Here is a 15,383-nt window from a genome sequence, read left to right as displayed (position 1 = left end):
GCCCCCTGAGAGTGTGCGGGCCCTGCAGGCTGGAGACCCCCAAAACCGGGAGCCCCCCGAGAGTGTGCTGGCCCTGCAGGCGGGAGACCCCCGAAACCGAGGAGCCCCCCGAGAGTGTGCGGGCCCTGCAGGCGGGAGACCCCCGAAACCGAGGAGCCCCCCGAGAGTGTGCGGGCCCTGCAGGCGGGAGACCCCCGAAACCGAGGAGCCCCCTGAGAGTGCGGGCCCTGCAGGCGGGAGACCCCCGAAACTGAGGAGCCCCCCGAGAGTGTGCTGGCCCTGCAGACGGGAGACACCCGAAACCGAGGAGCCCCCCGAGTGTGTGGGCCCTGCAGGCGGGAGACACCCGAAACCGGGAGCCCCTCGAGAGTGTGTAGGCCCTGCAGGCGGGAGACCCCCGAAACTGAGGAGCCTTCCGAGAGTGTGCGGGCCCTGCAGGCGGGAGACCCCCGAAACTGAGGAGCCCCTCGAGAGTGTGTAGGCCCTGCAGGCGGGAGACCCCCGAAACTGAGGAGCCTTCCGAGAGTGTGCGGGCCCTGCAGGCGGGAGACCCCCGAAACTGAGGAGCCCCACCGAGAGTGTGTGGGCCCTGCTGGCGGGAGACCCCCGAAACCGGGAGCCCCCAAGAGTATGCGGCCCTGCAGGCAGGAGACCCCCAAAACTGAGGAGCCCCCCGAGAGTGTGCTGGCCCTGCAGGCGGGAGCCCCCCGAGAGTGCGGCCCGCAGGCGGGAGACTACCGATACCGAGAGCCCCCAAGAGTGTGCGGCCCTGCAGGCGGGAGACCCCCGAAACTGAGGAGCCCCCCGAGAGTGCTGGCCCTGCAGGTGGGAGACCCCCAAAACCGGGAACCCACCGAGAATGTGCTGGCCCTGCAGGCGGGAGACCGCCGAAACCGGGAGGCCCCTGAGAGTGTGTGGGCCCTGCAGGCGGGAGACCCCCAAAACTGAGGAGCCCCCCGAGAGTGTGCGGGCCCTGCAGGCGGGAGACCCCCGACACTGAGGAGCCCCCTGAGAGTGTGCGGGCCCTGCAGGCGGGAGACCCCCGAAACCGGGAGCCCCGAGAGTGTGCGGGCTCTGCAGGCGGGAGACCCCTGAAACCGGGTGCCCCCCGAGAGTGTGCGGGCCCTGCAGGCAGGAGCCCCCCGAGAGTGTGCAGGTCCTGCAGGCGGGAGACCCTCGAAACCGGGATTCCCCCGAGAGTGTGCGGGCCTTGCAGGCGGGAGACCCCCGAAACCGGGAACCCCCAAGAGTGTGCGGGCCCTGCAGGCGGGAGACCCCCGAAACCGGGAGACCCCCGAGAGTGCGGCCCCACAGGCGGGAGACCCCCGAAACTGAGGAGCCCCCCGAGTGTGCGGGCCCTGCAGGCGGGAGACCCCCGAGAGTGTGCGGGCCCTGCAGGCGGGAGACCCCCAGAGAGAGAGACCCCCGAAACTGAGGAGCCCCCCGAGAGTGTGCGGGCCCTGCAGGCGGGAGACCCCCGAAACCGGGAGTCCCCCAAGAGTGTGCGGGCCCTGCAGGCGGGAGACCCCCGAAACCGGGAACCCCCCTGAGAGTGTGTGGCCCTGCAGGCGGGAGACCCCCGAAACTGAGGAGCCTCCCGAGAGTGTGCGGGCCCTGCAGGCGGGAGATCCCTGAAACTGAAGAGCCCCCCGAGAGTGTGCGAGCCCTGCAGGCGGGAGACCCCCAGACAGACCCCGAGTCTGTGTGCTGGCCCTGCAGGCGGGAGACCCCCGAGTGTGTGGGCCCTGCAGGCGGGAGACCCCCGAAACTGAGGAGCCACCCCGATAGTGTGCGGGCCCTGCAGGCGGGAGACCCCCGAAACCGGGAGCCCCCCGAGAGTGCGGGCCCTGCAGGCGGAGACCCCCAAAACCGGGAGCCCCCCGAGAGTGTGCGGGCCCTGCAGGCGGGAGACCCCCGAAACCGAGGAGCCCCCTGAGAGTGTGCGGGCCCTGCAGGTAGGAGACCCCCGAGAGTGTGCGGGCCCTGCAGGTGGGAGACCCCCGAAACCGAGGAGCCCCCCGAGAGTGTGCTGGCCCTGCAGGTGGGAGACCCCCGAGAGTGTGCGGGCCGTGCAGACAGGAGACCCCCGAAACTGAGGAGCCCCCCCCGATAGTGTGCGGGCCCTGCAGACGGGAGACCCCTGAAACTGAGGAGCCCCCCGAGAGTGTGCGGGCCCTGCAGGTGGGAGACCCCCGAGAGTGTGCTGGCCCTGCAGGCAGGAAACCCCCGAAACCGGGAGCCCCCCCGAGAGTGTGCGGGCCCTGCTGGCGGGAGCCCCCCGAAAGTGTGCGTGCCCTGCAGGCAGGAGACCCCAGAAACTGAGGAGCCCCCCAAGAGTGTGGGCCCTGCTGGCGGGAAACCCCCAAAACCGGGAGCCCCCCGAGAGTGTGCAGGCCCTGCAGGCGGGAGACCCCCGAAACTGAGGAGCCCCCCGAGAGTGTGCTGGCCCTGCAGGCGGGAGACCCCCGAAACTGAGGAGCCCCCCCGAGAGTGTGCGGGCCCTGCAGGCGGGAGACCCCCGAAACTGGGAAACCCTCCGAGAGTGTGCGGGCCCTGCAGGCGGGAGACCCCCAGACAGAGAGACCCCGAGTCTGTGTGTGCTGGCCCTGCAGGCGGGAGACCCCCGAAACCGGGAGCCCCCCGAGAGTGCGGGCCATACAGACGGGAGACCCCCGAAACTGGGAGCCCACCGAGAGTGCGGGACGTGCAGACGGGAGACCCCCGAAACTGAGGAGCCCCCCCCGATAGTGTGCGGGCCCTGCAGGCGGGAGACCCCTGAAACCGGGAGACCCCCGAGAGTGCGGGCCCTGCAGGCAGGAGACCCTCGAAACCGGGAGCCCCCCGAGAGTGCGGGCCCTGCAGGCGGGAGACCCCCGAAACCGGGAGACCCCCGAGAGTGCGGGCCCTGCAGGCAGGAGACCCTCGAAACCGGGAGCCCCCTGAGAGTGTGCGGGCCCTGCAGGCTGGAGACCCCCAAAACCGGGAGCCCCCCGAGAGTGTGCTGGCCCTGCAGGCGGGAGACCCCCGAAACCGAGGAGCCCCCCCGAGAGTGTGCGGGCCCTGAAGGCGGGAGACCCCCGAAACCGAGGAGCCCCCCGAGAGTGTGCGGGCCCTGCAGGCGGGAGACCCCCGAAACCGAGGAGCCCCCTGAGAGTGCGGGCCCTGCAGGCGGGAGACCCCCGAAACTGAGGAGCCCCCCCGAGAGTGTGCTGGCCCTGCAGACGGGAAACCCCCGAAACCGGGAGCCCCCCGAGAGTGCGGGCCCTGCAGGCGGGAGACACCCGAAACCGAGGAGCCCCCCGAGTGTGGGCCCTGCAGGCGGGAGACACCCGAAACCGGGAGCCCCTCGAGAGTGTGTAGGCCCTGCAGGCGGGAGACCCCCGAAACTGAGGAGCCTTCCGAGAGTGTGCGGGCCCTGCTGGCGGGAGACCCCCGAAACTGAGGAGCCCCACCGAGAGTGTGTGGGCCCTGCTGGCGGGAGACCCCCGAATCCGGGAGCCCCCCGAAAGTGTGCGGGCCCTGCAGGCAGGAGACCCCAGAAACTGAGGAGCCCCCCAAGAGTGTGCGGGCCCTGCAGGCGGGAGACCCCCGAAACTGAGGAGCCCCACCGAGAGTGTGCGGGCCCTGCTGGCGGGAGACCCCCGAAACCGGGAGCCCCCCGAAAGTGTGCGGGCCCTGCAGGCAGGAGACCCCAGAAACTGAGGAGCCCCCCAAGAGTGTGCGGGCTCTGCAGGTGGGAAACCCCCGAAACCGGGAGCCCCCCGAGAGTGTGCGGGCCCTGCAGGCGGGAGACACCCAAAACCGAGGAGCCCCCCGAGTGTGCGGGCCCTGCAGGCGTGAGACCCCCGAAACTGGGAGCCCCTCGAGAGTGTGTAGGCCCTGCTGGCGGGAGACCCCCGAAACCGGGAGCCCCCCGAAAGTGTGCGGGCCCTGCAGGCGGGAGATCCCCGAAACTGAGGAGCCCCCCGAGTGTGCGGGCCCTGCAGGCGTGAGACCCCCGAAACCAGGAGCCCCTCGAGAGTGTGTAGGCCCTGCAGGCGGGAGACCCCCGAAACTGAGGAGCCTTCCGAGAGTGTGCGGGCCCTGCAGGCGGGAGACCCCCGAAACTGAGGAGCCCCAGCGAGAGTGTGCGGGCCCTGCTGGCAGGAGACCCCCGAAACCGGGAGCCCCCCGAAAGTGTGCGGGCCCTGCAGGCAGGAGACCCCAGAAACTGAGGAGCCCCCCAAGAGTGTGCGGGCCCTGCAGGTGGGAGACTCCCAGAGAGAGAGATCCCCGAAACTGAGGAGCCCCTGAGTCTGAGTGCGGACCCTGCAGGTGGGAGATCCCAGAACCTGAGCCCCCCTTCCCCGTAACAGGGGCCCCCGAGTGTGTGTGGGCCCTGCAGGCGGGAGACCCCCAGAGAGACTCCCAAAACTGAGGGGCCCTCGAGTCTGTGTGCTGGCCCTGCAGGCGGGTGACCCCCCCGAAACTGAGGAGCCCCCAAGTGTCCCGCCGAAACTGAGGAGCCCTGAGTGTGTGCTGGCCCTGCAAGCAGGAGACCCCCGATAGAGAGACCCCTGAAACAGAGGAGCTCCTGAGAGTGTTTGGGCCCTGCAGCAGAGAGACCCCCGAAACTGAAAGGCCCCAGAATGTGTGCTGTTACAGCAGGCGGGAGACCCAAGACTAGAGACCCCCGAAACTGAAGGGCCCCGAGTCTGTGTGTGCTGGCCCTGCAGCAGAGACCCCCGAAACTGGGGAGCCCCCGAGTGTGTGCTGGCCCTGCAGACGGGAGACCCCCGAAACTGAGGGGCCCCCAAGTCTGTGTGTGCGAGCCCTGCAGGCGGGAGACCCCCCAAAACTGAGGGGCCCTCAAGTCTGTGTGCGAGCCCTGCAGGCGGGAGACCCCCAGACAAACCCCCCGAAATTGAGGGGCCCCCTGAGTCTGTGTGCGAGCTCTGCAGGCAGGAGACCCCTAGGCAGAGAGACCCCCGAAACTGAGAAGCCCCCGAGTGTGTGCTGGCCCTGCAGGAGAGAGACCCCTAGACAGAGAGACCCCTGAATACATATGTACTGAGACCTGAAGAGCCAGTAGGTCCCCCGGAACCAGGAAACCCCCCGAAACCAAGAGACCTCTGAATATGTGCTCCTGCAGAAGTGAGACCTCCAAACATAAAAGCTGTGCTTCCCCACCTGTCCACCCCAGAAAATGATGTAGATGGGGTCTTCTCATCTGGGGTCTGTCTCCACCTTTCTCTGCAGTCTTTTGGGGTCTGTCCACCTTTCTCTGCAGTCTTTTGGGGTCTGTCTCTCCAGTCTTCTCTGCAGTCTTTTGGGGTCTGTCTCTCCTCCTTTCTCTGCAGTCTTTTGGGGTCTGTCTCTCCTTTCTCTGCAGTCTTTTGGGGTCTGTCTCTCCCTCCTTTCTCTGCAGTCTTTTGGGGTCTGTCTCTCCACCTTTCTCTGCAGTCTATTGGGGTCTGTCTCTCCTCCTTTCTCTGCAGTCTTTTGGGGTCTGTCTCCTTTCTCTGCAGTCTTTTGGCGTTTGTGTCTCCTTTTTCTGCAGTCTTTTGGGGTCTGTCTCCACCTTTCTCTGCAGTCTTTTGGGATCTGCCTCTCCTTTCTCTGCAGTCTTTTGGGGTCTGTCCACCTTTCTCTGCAGTCTTTTGGGGTCTGTCTCTCCACTTTTCTCTGCAGTCTTTTGGGGTCTGTCTCTCTACAGTCTTTTGGGGGTCTGTCCACCTTTCTCTGCAGTCTTTTGAGGTGTATCTCTCCCACCCTTCTCTGCAGTCTTTTGGGGTCTGTCTCCTTTCTCCGTAGTCTTTTGGGGTCTATCTCTCTTCCTTTTTGTGCAGTCTTTTGGGGTCTGTCTCTCCCACCTTTCTCTGCAGTCTTTTGGGGTCTTTCTCTGCAGTCTTAGTATAGTGAAATATGTATAGGTTTATATGTGTAACCAGCAGTAATTTAACATCTGTCCTGAGACTGCAGGGGTCACAGCATATGTTGTCCTGAGAGGGCAGTCTGCTGTCTCCAATCTCGCCAGGGGGTCTTGCTGGGAACCAGGAAAGGGAAACATTTCACATCTTCTAGCTCTTTTGAAGAGAGATATCATTTACAGCCTGACACTATCTGTGAGAAACTTTAGGCAAAGAGAGTTCCGAGGAAAATAATATATTCATTGAGGGAGCCGCCGTGGTCCAATCAAAAACAAGTATAATATTAACCCCTTCCCGACCTTTGACGCAGCGTATGCGTCATGAAAACCTATGCCAATCCGACCTGTGACGCAGCATATGCGTCCTGGCCGGATCGCGTCCCTGCAGGCCGGGTGAAAGGGTTAACTCCAATTTCACCCGACATGCAGGGACAGGGGGAGTGGTGCTACAGCCCAGGGGGGGGGGGTGGCTTCGCCCCCCCCGTGGCTACGATCGCTCTGATTGGCTGTTGAAAGTGAAACAGCCAATCAGAGCAATCTGTAATATTTCACCTATGAAAATTGGTGAAATATTACAATCCAGCCATGGCCGATGCTGCAATAGCATCTGCCATGGCTGTAGACCCCGATCTGGCCCCCCCACCGACTGGCGGCGGCAATCTGCAGCCGCCGTCAGTGTTCCCTACCCCTCCGTCCTGTTCTAAACGCCTTCCTCTCACCTACGCCCCTCCCCCGTCCTCCCCTCCGTCCCCCCCGCTGTCCGATCGCACCCCCCCATACTTACCTAGTCCCGGTGTCCTCCGTCTTCTCGCATGGGCGCCGCCATCTTGGAAAATGGCGGGCGCATGCGCAGTGCGTCCGCCGAATCTGCCGGCCGGCAGATTCGTTCCCTGTACATTTTGATCGCTGTGATAAGTTCTATCACAGCGATCAAAATAAAAAAAAAAGTAAATAAACCCCCCCTTTATCACTCCCATAGGTAGGGACAATAATAAAGTACAGAAAATATATTTATTTTTGTTTTTCCATTAGGGTTAGGGGTAGGATTAGGGTTAGGGTTGCACTTGATAGGGTTGCACTTTGGGATAGGGTTGCACTTTGGGATAGGGTTGCACTTTGGGATAGGGTTGCACTTAGGGATAGGGTTGCACTTAGGGTTGCACTTAGGGTTAGGGTTGCACTTAGGGATAGGGTTGCACTTAGGGATAGGGTTGCACTCAGGGATAGGGTTGCACTTAGGGTTAGGGTTGCACTTAGGGATAGGGTTGCACTTAGGGTTGCACTTAGGGCTAGGGTTGCACTTACGGTTGCACTTAGGGCTAGGGTTAGAATTAGGGTTACAATTAGGGTTAGAATTAGGGCTAGGGTTGGAATTAGGGTTAGAATTAGGCTATGTGAACACGGTGCGGATTTGGCTGCGGATCCGCAGCGGATTGGTCGCTGCGGATTCATAGCAGTTTCCCATCACGGTTACAGTACCACGTAAACCTATGGAAAACCAAATCCGCTGTGCCCATGGTGCGGAAAATACAGAGCGGAAACGCTGCGTTGTATTTTCCGCAGCATGTCAATTCTTTATGCGGATTCCGCAGTGTTTTACACCTGCTCCATAATAGGAATCCGCAGGTGAAATCCGCACAAAAAACACTGGAAATCCGCAGTAAATCCGTAGGTAAAGCGCAGTGCGTTTTACCTGCAGATTTTTCAAAAACGGTGCCGAAAAATCCGCCCACAAATCCGCAACGTGGGCACATAGCCTTAGGGTTAGGGTTGGAATTAGGGTTAATACTAGGGTTAGGGGTGTGTTGCGGTTAGGGTTGTGGTTAGGGTTAGGGGTGTGTTGGGGTTAGTGTTTGAGTTAGAATTGAGGGGTTTCCACTGTTTAGGCACATCAGTGGGTCTCCAAACGCGACATGGCGCCACCATTGATTCCAGCCAATCTTGCATTGAAAAAGTCAAATGGTGCTATCTCCCTTCTGAGCCCAGACGTGTGCCCAAACAGTGGTTTACCCCCACATATGAGGTACCAGCGTACTCAGGAGAAACTGGACAACAACTTTTGGGGTCCAATTTCTCCTGTAACTCTTGGGAAAATAAAAAATTGCGGGCTAAAAAATTATTTTTGAGGAAAGAAAAATGATTTTTTATTTTCACGGCTCCGCGTTATAAACTTCTGTGAAGCACTTGGGGGTTCAAAGTGCTCACCACACATCTAGATAAGTTCCTTTGGGGGTCTAGTTTCCAAAATGGGGTCACTTGTGGAGGGTTTCTACTGATTAGGCACATCAGGGGCTCTGCAAACGCAACGTGACGCCCGCAGAGCATTCCATCAAAGTCTGCATTTCAAAACGTCACTACTTCACTTCCGAGCCCCAGCATGTGCCCAAACAGTGGTTTACCCTCACATATGGGGTATCAGCGTACTCAGGAGAAACTGGACAACAACTCTTGCAGTCAAATGTCTCCTGTTACCCTTGGGAAAATAAAAAATTCTGAGCTAAAAAATTATTTTTGAGGAAAGAAAACGTATTTATTATTTTCACGGCTCTGCGTTATAAACTTCTGTGAAGCACTTGGGGGTTCAAAGTGCTCACAACACATCTAGATAAGTTCCTTCGGGGGTCTAGTTTCCAAAATGGGGTCACTTGTGGGGGGTTTCTACTGTTTAGGCACATCAGGGACTCTGCAAACGCAACGTGATGCCTGCAGAGCATTCCATCAACATCTGCATTTCAAAACGTCACTACTTCACTTCCGAGCCCCGGAATGTGCCCGAACAGTGGTTTACCCCCACATATGGGGTATCAGCGTACTCAGGAGAAACTGGGGTCAAATTTCTCCTGTTACCCTTGGGAAAATAAAAATTTGCGGGCTAAAAAATCATTTTTGAGAAAAGAAAAATTATTTTTTATTTTCATGGCTCTGCGTTATAAACTTCTGTGAAGCACTTGGGGGTTCAAAGTGCTCACCACACATCTAGATTAGTTCTTTGGGAGGTCTAGTTTCCAAAATGGGGTCACTTGTGGGGTAGCTCCAATGTTTAGGCACACAGGGGCTCTCCAAACGCGACATGGCGTCCGCTAATGATTGGAGCTAATTTTCCATTCAAAAAGCCAAATGGCGTGCTTTCCCTTCCGAGCCCTGCTGTGCACCCAAACAGTGGTTTACCCCCACATATAGGGTATGAGCGTACTCAGGACAAACTGGACACCAAGATTTGGGGTCCAATTTCTCCTGTTACCCTTGGGAAAATAAAAAATTCCGGGCTAAAAAAATCATTTTTGAGGAAAGAAGAATTATTTTTTATTTTCACGGTTTTGCGTTATAAACTTCTGTGAAGCACCTGGGGGTTTAAAGTGCTCATTATGCATCTAGATAAGTTCCTTGGGGCGTCTAGTTTCCAAAATGGGGTCCCTTGTGGGGGAGCTCCAATGTTTAGGCACACAAGGGCTCTCCAAACGCGACATGGTGTCCGCTAACGATTGGAACTCATTTTCCATTCAAAAAGTCAAATGGTGCGCCTTCCCTTCCGAGCCTTGCCGTGCGCCCAAACAGTGGTTTACCCCCACATATGAGGTATCCGCGTACTCAGGAGAAATTGCCCAACAAATTTTAGGATCCATTTTATCCTGTTGCCTATGTGAAAATGAAAAAATTGAGGCTAAAAGAATTTTTTTGTGAAAAAAAAGTACTTTTTCATTTTTACGGATCAATTTGTGAAGCACCTGAGGGTTTAAAGTGCTCACTATGCATCTAGATAAGTTCCTTGGGGCGTCTAGTTTCCAAAATGGGGTCACTTGTGGGGGAGCTCCAATGTTTAGGCACACGGGGGCTCTCCAAACACGACATGGTGTCCGCTAAAGATTGGAGCCAATTTTTAATTCAAAAAGTCAAATGGTGCTCCTTCCCTTCCAAGCCCTGCCGTGCGCCCAGTCAGTGGTTTACCCCCACATATGAGGTATCAGCGTACTCAGGACAAATTGGACAACAACTTTCGTGGTCCAGTTTCTCCTTTTACCCTTGGGAAAATAACAAAATTGTTGCTAAAAGATCATTTTTGTGACTAAAAAGTTAAATGTTCATTTTTTCCTTCCGTGTTGCTTCTGCTGCTGTGAAGCACCTGAAGGGTTAATAAACTTCTTGAATGTGGTTTTGAGCACCTTGAGGGGTGCAGTTTTTAGAATGGTGTCACTTTTGGGTATTTTCAGCCATATAGAACCCTGAAACTGACTTCAAATGTGAGGTGGTCCCTAAAAAAAACGGTTTTGTAAATTTTGTTGTAAAAATGAGAAATCACTGGTCAAATTTTAACCCTTATAACATCCTAGCAAAAAAAAATTTTGTTTCCAAAATTGTGCTGATGTAAAGTAGACATGTGGGAAATGTTATTTATTAACTATTTTGTGTCACATAACTCTCTGGTTTAACAGAATAAAAATTCAAAATGTGAAAATTGCGAAATTTTCAAAATTTTCGCCAAATTTCCATTTTTTTCACGAATAAACGCAGAAATTATCGACCTAAATTTACCACTAACATGAAGCCCAATATGTCACGAAAAAACAATCTCAGAATCGCTAGGATCCGTTGAAGCGTTGCTGAGTTATTACCTCATAAAGGGACACTGGTCAGAATTGCAAAAAATGGCCAGGTCATTAAGGTCAAAATAGGCTGGGTCATGAAGGGGTTAACCTGAGAGGCTGTTCTAGAAATCTGACCTCCAAGTTAACTCTATAAATTAGGCTTGTACGCATACAAAGTTGTTCACAGATTGAGGGCAGCCGAGCTGATGTGTTCCAGTTCATATTCATCCCCCTCTCAGGGAGCAGAAAGCAGACTACAAAGTTAGGCATTTCTGTAAGTTTTCTCCTGTTTATTTTTATAACTGTTTTGCATATTTGTATGTCTTTTATTACCATATTTGTATACCTTTCTTTATTGTAAGCACTGTACCTTTTCTATTAAAGCATGAAACTTTAATTAGTTGAACCTTGTATGTTCTAAAGAATCCATAGCCTTAAACTGTGTGAGCCTTATGACTGGCAGACAGTAGTAGTAATATTTCCGGGACTCATCGCCCGTGTATTCGGTGAGTGGTGGCAGCTTGTATGAGCGGGTGTGTGGCCTGGGTCGGGGTGTGATTTATGCTCCCATTACAGCATAGGACAGAGGTTGAATGCTGGACTGAGAGTGGGGAGATAGATTAACCCTTGCAGGAGCAACACCAAGTCGCGTGCTGAGAAGTGGGTACGTGACACTCTCCCTCCTTTCTCTGCAGTCTTTTGGGGTCTGTCTCTCCTTTCTCTACAGTCTTTTGGGGTCTGTCTTTCCACCTTTCTCTGCAGTCTCCTGTGTGACACTGACTGCTGAGCTGTGTATCTAATCCTATCATGTGTGATACTGACTGCTGAGCCGTGTATCTAATCCTCTCCTGTGTGATACTGACTGCTGAGCCGTGTATCTAATCCTCTCCTGTGTGATACTGACTGCTGAGCCGTGTATCTAATCTCCTGTGTGATACTGACTGCTGAGCCGTGTATCTAATCCTCTCCTGTGATACTGACTGCTGAGCCGTGTATTTAATCCTCTCCTGTGTGATACTGACTGCTGAGCCCTGTATCTAATCTTCTCCTGTGTGATACTGTCTGCTGAGCCGTGTATCTAATCCTCTCCTGTGTGATACTGTCTGCTGAGCCATGTATCTAATCCTATCCTTTGTGATGAGCTGTGTATCCAATCCTATCCTGTGTGATACTGACTGCTGAGCTGTGTATCTAATACTCTCCTGTGTGATACTGACTGCTCAGCCGTATATCTAATCCTCTCCTGTGTGATACTGACTGCTGAGCCCTGTATCTAATCCTCTCCTGTGTGATACTGACTGCTGAGCCCTGTATCGAATCCTCTCCTGTGTATTACTGACTGCTGAGCCATGTATCTAATCCTCTCCTGTGTGATACTGACTGCTGAGCCGTGTAGCTAATCCTCTCCTGTGTTTTACTGACTGCTGAGCCGTGTATCTAATCCTATCCTGTGTAATACTGTCGGCTGAGCCGTGTATCTAATCCTCTCCTGTGTATTACTAACTGCTGAGCCGTGTATCTAATCCTCTCCTGTGTGATACTGACTGCTGAGCCATGTATCTAATCCTCTCCTGTGTGATACTGACTGCTGAGCCGTGTATCTAGTCCTATCCTGTGTGATATTGACTGCTGAGCTGTGTATCTAATCGTCTCCTGTGTGATACTGACTGCTGAGCCGTGTATCTAATCCTATCCTGTGTGATACTGACTGCTGAGCTGTGTATCTAATCCTATCCTGTGTGATACTGACTGCTGAGCTGTGTATCTATCGCAGGTGTGGGATGATGTGGACACTGGACATTGTCCCTTTAATTCTTGCTGTGTACAGAGGATCTGTAGGACTGTACCATTGCGAGTTCCTGGGGGTGTTTGGTGATGGCAGGTCCCCCCCCCTTGCTGTGGCTGCAGTGTGTGAGGCTGGACCTTTCCACAGTGAGGGGTGCTGCTGAGTTGGACTGTTCCATACTCACAGGGCTGATTAGGAAGAGGAGCAGCTGAACCTGAGCAGGAAGAGAACAGAGGCTGCAGGAACATCAGGGAAGGCCGCCGTCGCCACCACCACCTGGCACAGCGAGTCGCCACCACCACCGGGCATAGCGAGCCGCCACCACCACCGGGCACAGTGAGCCACAACCGGACTCAGCGAGCCACCACCGGGCACAGCGAGCTGCCACCACCACCGGGCACAGTGAACCACCACCGGGCACAGCGAGCCGCCACCACCTCCGGGCACAGCGAGCCGCCACCACCACAGGGCACAGTGAGCCACAACCGGGCACAGCGAGCTGCCACCACCACCAGCCACAGTGAGCCACCACCGGGCACAGCGAGCCGCCACCACCACCGAACACAGCGAGCCACCAGCGGGCACAGCGAACTGCCACCACCATCGGGCACAGCGAGCCGCCATCACCATCAGGCACAGTGAGCCACCACCAGGCACAGCGAGCTGCCACCACCATCGGGCACAGCGAGCCGCCACCACCACCGGGCACAGCGAGCCACCACCGGGCACAGCGAGCCGCCACCAGTCACAGCAGGTACAGCGAGCCTTCACCACCACCGGGCACAGCGAGCCGCAGCCACCACCGGGCACAGCGAGCTGCCACCAGTCACAGCAGGTACAGCGAGCCGCCACCACTACCGGGCACAGCGAGCCACCACCACCACCGCCGATTGGATATTATATTAGGGGTCGGGAGGGGGGAAGGTTGGATATTATACCGGGGTGGGGGGGAAGGTTGGATATTATATTAGGGGTGAGGGGGAAGGTTGGATATTATACCCGGGTGGGGGGGAAGGTTGGATATTATATTAGGGGTGAGGGGGAAGGTTGGATATTATACCGGGGTGGGGGGGAAGGTTGGATATTATATTAGGGGTGAGGGGGAAGGTTGGATATTATACCAGGGGTGGGGAGGGGAGAAGGTTGGATATTATATTAGGGGTGGGGGGAAGGTTGGATATTATAATAGGGGTGGGGGGAAGGTTGGATATTATACTGGGGGTGGGGAGGGGGGAAGGTGGTATATTATATCGGGGTGGAGGCAGCTTGGATATTATATCGGGTGGGGGTTCAGCTTGGATATTATACCGGGGTGAGCGTGATAGTATGCCGGGCGATACGTGTAATATCTGTGTCTGCATTTGTCAGGGTGTATGAGGGGTGGCAGGCTGGTGTCATTTGTCTGGGGTGCTCTTAGCCTCCATGCTGACGTGCTCCTCTCTGGCCCCCAGGATGGCGTGCTGTCTAAAGGACGAGCTGCTCTGTTCTATCTGTCTCAGTATATACCAGGACCCCGTCAGCTTCGGCTGTGAACATTACTTCTGTCGTAAATGCATCACTGAGCACTGGAGCCGGCATAAGCCGGGGGGCCCCCTGGACTGTCCCGAGTGTCGGAGGACCTTCTCGGAGCCCACCTTGTCCCCCAGCCTAAAACTGTCTAACATTGTGGAAAGGTACTCGGCCTTCCCCCTAGACGCCATCCTGAGCGCCCAGAGAAGCTCTTTTCCCTGCAAAGACCACGACAAAGTGAAGCTTTTCTGCCTGACGGACCGCACCGTTGTCTGCTTCTTTTGTGATGAACCCTCCCTTCATGAGCAGCACCAGGTGACCAATGTGGACGAGGCCTTTGAGGAGCTGCAGGTGAGGGTACAGAGTTGAGAGGAGAACACAAGGGACGACAATCCAATACAGGTGTGAGACGGAACACAAGGGATGCCCCTCTAATACAGGTGTGAGACAGAACACAAGGGATGATCCTCTAATACAGGTGTGAGAGGGAACACAAGGGATGATCCTCTAATACAGGTGTGAGAGGGAGATCACAAGGGATGATCCTCTAATACAGGTGTGAGAGGAGAACACAAGGGATGATCCTCTAATTCAGGTGTGAGAGGGAACACAAGGGATGACCCTCTAATACAGGTGTGAGGGAGAACACAAGGGATGATCCTCTAATACAGGTGTGAGAGGAGAACACAAGGGATGATCCTCTAATACAGGTGTGAGAGGGAGAACACAAGGGAGGATCCACTAATACAGGTGTGAGAGGGAGAACACAAGGGAGGATCCTCTAATACAGGTGTGAGAGGGAGAACACAAGGGATGCTCTAATACAGGTGTGAGAGGGAGAACAAAAGGGAGGATCCTCTAATGCAGGTGTAAGAGGGAGAACACAAGGGATGATCCTCTAATGCAGGTGTAAGAGGGAGAACACAAGGGAGGATCCTCTAATGCAGGTGTGAGAGGGAGAACACAAGGGATGATCCTCTAATACAGGTGTGAGAGGGAGAACACAAGGGAGGATCCACTAATACAGGAGTGAGAGGGAGAACACAAGGGAGGATCCTCTAATACAGGTGTGAGGGAGAACACAAGGGATGCTCCTCTAATACAGGTGTGAGAGGGAACACAAGGGATGATCCTCTAATACAGGTGTGGGAGGGTAAACACACGGGATGATCCTCTAATACAGGTGTGAGAGGGAGAACACAAGGGAGGATCCACTAATGCAGGTGTGAGGGGGAGAACACAAGGGAGGATCCACTAATGCAGGTGTGAGAGGGAGAACACAAGGGATGATCCTATAATACAGGTGTGAGTGGGAACACAAGGGATGATCCTCTAATACAGGTGTGAGAGGAGAACACAAGGGATGACCCTCTAATACAGGTGTGAGAGGGAGAACACAAGGGATGATCCTCTAATACAGGTGTGAGAGGGAGAACACAAGGGAGGATCCTCTAATACAGGGGTACAGTGGGAACAAGGGATGAGACGGGGTATAAGTGATGACTTTATAATACAGGGGTACGGAGGGAGCGAAAAGGATTAAAGCTTACTACAGGTGTAAGAGGGCATGAGGAACAACCTAAGGCTACGTTCACAT

At 55.8% G+C, this 15,383-nt stretch overlaps 1 protein-coding gene across 2 annotated transcripts in view; it reads left to right on the top strand.

Moving 5' to 3' along the window:
* Nucleotides 1-12,710: 12,710 nt before the first annotated feature.
* Nucleotides 12,711-15,383, top strand: part of TRIM62 (tripartite motif containing 62) — a 33,706-nt gene continuing 31,033 nt past the window's right edge. The window contains exons 1-2 of one of the 2 annotated variants that reach the window (XM_077260481.1): nt 12,711-13,031; nt 13,729-14,137. In XM_077260481.1, the coding sequence (XP_077116596.1) occupies nt 13,730-14,137 (408 nt within the window). In that variant the 5' untranslated portion in view covers nt 12,711-13,031; nt 13,729. Of the gene's footprint in view, nt 13,113-13,728; nt 14,138-15,383 lie in introns of both variants that reach the window. The other variant, XM_077260480.1, reaches the window with a different exon arrangement.

The sequence above is a fragment of the Ranitomeya variabilis genome, chromosome 4, assembly GCF_051348905.1.
Source record: "Ranitomeya variabilis isolate aRanVar5 chromosome 4, aRanVar5.hap1, whole genome shotgun sequence".
NCBI classification, from domain to species: Eukaryota; Metazoa; Chordata; class Amphibia; order Anura; family Dendrobatidae; genus Ranitomeya; species Ranitomeya variabilis.
Note: the sequence above shows the minus strand (reverse complement) of the source record. Positions and strands in the feature narration are given on the sequence as shown.